Source organism: Panthera leo, chromosome E2 (assembly GCF_018350215.1).
Source record: "Panthera leo isolate Ple1 chromosome E2, P.leo_Ple1_pat1.1, whole genome shotgun sequence".
Classification (NCBI taxonomy): Eukaryota; Metazoa; Chordata; class Mammalia; order Carnivora; family Felidae; genus Panthera; species Panthera leo.
Window position 1 is genome coordinate 4,287,300 of NC_056693.1, and position 2,927 is coordinate 4,290,226.

Consider the following 2,927-nt stretch of genomic DNA (forward strand, 5'->3'; position numbering starts at 1 on the left):
TATAGCATGATGGTAAACACCAGGATTATTGCACCCTGGCTATTGTAATATTTCAGTGAGTCATATAACCTCATTTTAATTAAAGCCTCCTTGTCTGTAAAACGTATACATCTCTAAGTATTAAATAATTTACCATAGGTAAAGCATTAATAAGAGTGAGTAGGAGCACCTGGGTGGCTCCGTTGGTTAAGCATCTGACTTCACCTCAGGTCATGATCTCATGGTCTGTGAGTTCGAGCCCTGTGTCAGCTCAGAGCCTGGAGACCACTTCTGATTCTGTGTCTCCCTCTCTCCCTGCCCCTCCCCTGCTCGTACTCTCCCTCTGTCTCAAAAAGAAATAAAAAACATTTTTTAAAAATAAAAAAAAGAGTAAATGAGAACTATATAAAGCAATATGTTAAACTTGGAAATCTTTTTTTTTTTTTTAGTGTTTTTTTAATGTTTATTTATTTTGAAAGGAAGAGAGACAGAGCACAAGAAGGAGAGGGGCAGAGATTGGGAGACACAGAATCCAAAGCAGGCTCCAGATTCTGAGCTGTTAGCACAGAGCCTGACTCAGGGCTTGAACTCACGAACCACGAGAACATGACCTGAGCCGAAGTCGGACGCTTATCTGACTGAGCTACCCATGCGCCCCTGAACTTGGAAATCTTTGAATCAAAGAAAACGTGTGCATTTGAAAGAAATTCTCAGAGAAAAGTGGTAGCACGTGGAGAATTTTAAATTTATTTTCCACGAACCATTAGCCCACAACTCTTGTTTTCATGTAGAGTCTTCTCTTTGTGAATGCGAATTCTGAACCCTGGAAAATGACAGAATGGCCTCAACAGATGTGAAATTTGCTGTGATCTTCTTATTCCAGATAGTTGTTGGAATCCTGGGAAACTTCTGGCTCTTCCACCATTTTACATCCCATTACCTCAGGGGATACGGGGCAAAGTCCACAGGCTTGATTCTCAGGCACTTGACTTTAATCAACTCCTTGGTGATTCTCTCTCGAGGAATCCCAGAGACCATGGCAGCTTTTGAGCTGAAATCTTTTCTCAGTGACTTTGGATGCAAAGTTGTTTTCTTTGTTCACAGAGTGGCCCGGGGTATGTCCATCGACACCACCTGCCTCTTGAGTGTCTTCCAAGCCATCACCATCAGTCCCTGGGGCTCCAGGTGGGCAATGCTTAAAGGGAAAGCTTCCCAATACATTGGCCCCTCAAATATCCTCTGCTGGACTCTGAACATAATACTCCATATTATGGTTCCTGTGTATGTGACTGACAAATGGAACAGCAGAAACACTTCAAGAACTATGGACTTTGGATACTGTACTTCTAAACTGCAAGACAAACACACAGACTTACTATATATGTTGTTGATATCTGTCCATGATGTTTTGTGCTTGGGGCTCATAACTTGGACCAGTGTGTTCATGGTTTCCATCCTGCACAGGCACAGGCATCAGGTCCAATACATTCATAGAACCAAAGTGTCCCCTACGTCCTCCCCTGAGATCAGAGCCACTCAAAGTATCCTTGTCCTGGTGAGCACCTTTGTATCTTTTTACACCTTCTCCTCCATTATTTACATTTATTTTTCTGTTTTTTATAAGACCTGCTGGTGGCTGATGACCACCTCCGCCCTAATCAATTCAGGTTTCCCAACTGCCTGCCCCTTTATTCTCCTGAGTCACAACCACTGTGTATCCAGATTCTTCTCTGTGTGCATGGGAAGAAATACACACTTCCCTCGTCTCATCAGAGAAATATAAATTGTCTGGTTTGCACTGTGTTCAGCCACATCTTTTTTTTTTTTTTTAATGTTCATTTGTTTTTGAGAGAGACAGACAGCATGAGAGAGAAAGTGAGACACAGAATGTGAAGCAGGCTCTAGGCTCTGAGCTGTCAGCACAGAGCCCAACATGGGGCTTGAACCCATGAACTGTGAGATCATGACCTGATCTGAAGTCAGATGCTCAACTGACTGAGCCACCCAGGCACCCCAGTGTTCAGCCACTTGTTATACTCATCCTTCAAGAAATCTTCAGTAAAATAGTCTTATTTTATTAAAAAAAATTTTTAAGTTTATTTATTTTGAGAGAGAAAGAGACAGAGCAAGTGGGGAGGGACAGAGAAAGAGAGAGGGGAGAGAGAGAATCCCAAGCAGGTTCTGCACTGTCAGTGCAGAGTCCGATGTAGGGCTCAAACTCACGAAACTGTGAGATCATGACCCAAGCCCAAACCAAGAGTCGGATGTTTAACCAAGTGAGCCACCAAGTCGCCCCAGTCAGTCTTATTTTATAGAGTTTTGAATAAGACAGAGATTCTGCTACAATAAGGAGTAAATAACAGCCATTGTAAATGAAATCCTATGTAATAATTATGTAAGTACTCATGTAATTACATTTTATTAATGCTGGTCGTGGAGAAATTCAGAGTCCAATAAATAAAACGGTCCTGAAATAACGTAGAGTTACTGGAAATGTCTTTGGGTGTATAATTTTTTAAAATGCTTATTTATTTATTTTGAGAGAGATAGAGCATGAATGGCGGAGGGACAAAGAGAGAGAGAGGGAGAGCGAGAAATCCAAGCAGGCTTTGTGCTGTCAGCACAGACCCCCAACTCAGGATCAATCTAATGAACCGTGAGGTCATGACCTGAGCCAAAGTCAAGAGTCGGGCGCTTAACCCACAGAGCCAGCCAGGCACCCTGGATGTATAATTTTTAATGTGACATATCAAATTTCCTTGAGATTTACTGGCCATGTGATCGTAAGACTAGTTGTGCCTGTAAGAGGAATACCTGTGGGGTGTTCCTTACAGGAATTCAGGGCAGAGGGTTCCGCATCGCTGTAACGTAATGCAAGTGTCCTGAGGTGAAGCTGGAGGTAAAATTAGGTTTTCATTGTTAAGGACAATGACAACCAGGTTGTGAAT

General features: G+C 42.4%; 1 protein-coding gene across 1 annotated transcript; it reads left to right on the forward strand.

Annotated features, from left to right (window-relative positions):
* Positions 1-817: 817 nt before the first annotated feature.
* Positions 818-1,762, forward strand: LOC122207965 (vomeronasal type-1 receptor 2-like). Its single transcript, XM_042918419.1, has one exon. It carries the CDS (start codon positions 818-820, stop codon positions 1,760-1,762), a length of 945 nt encoding a protein of 314 aa, XP_042774353.1.
* The last annotated feature ends 1,165 nt before the right edge of the window (positions 1,763-2,927 follow it).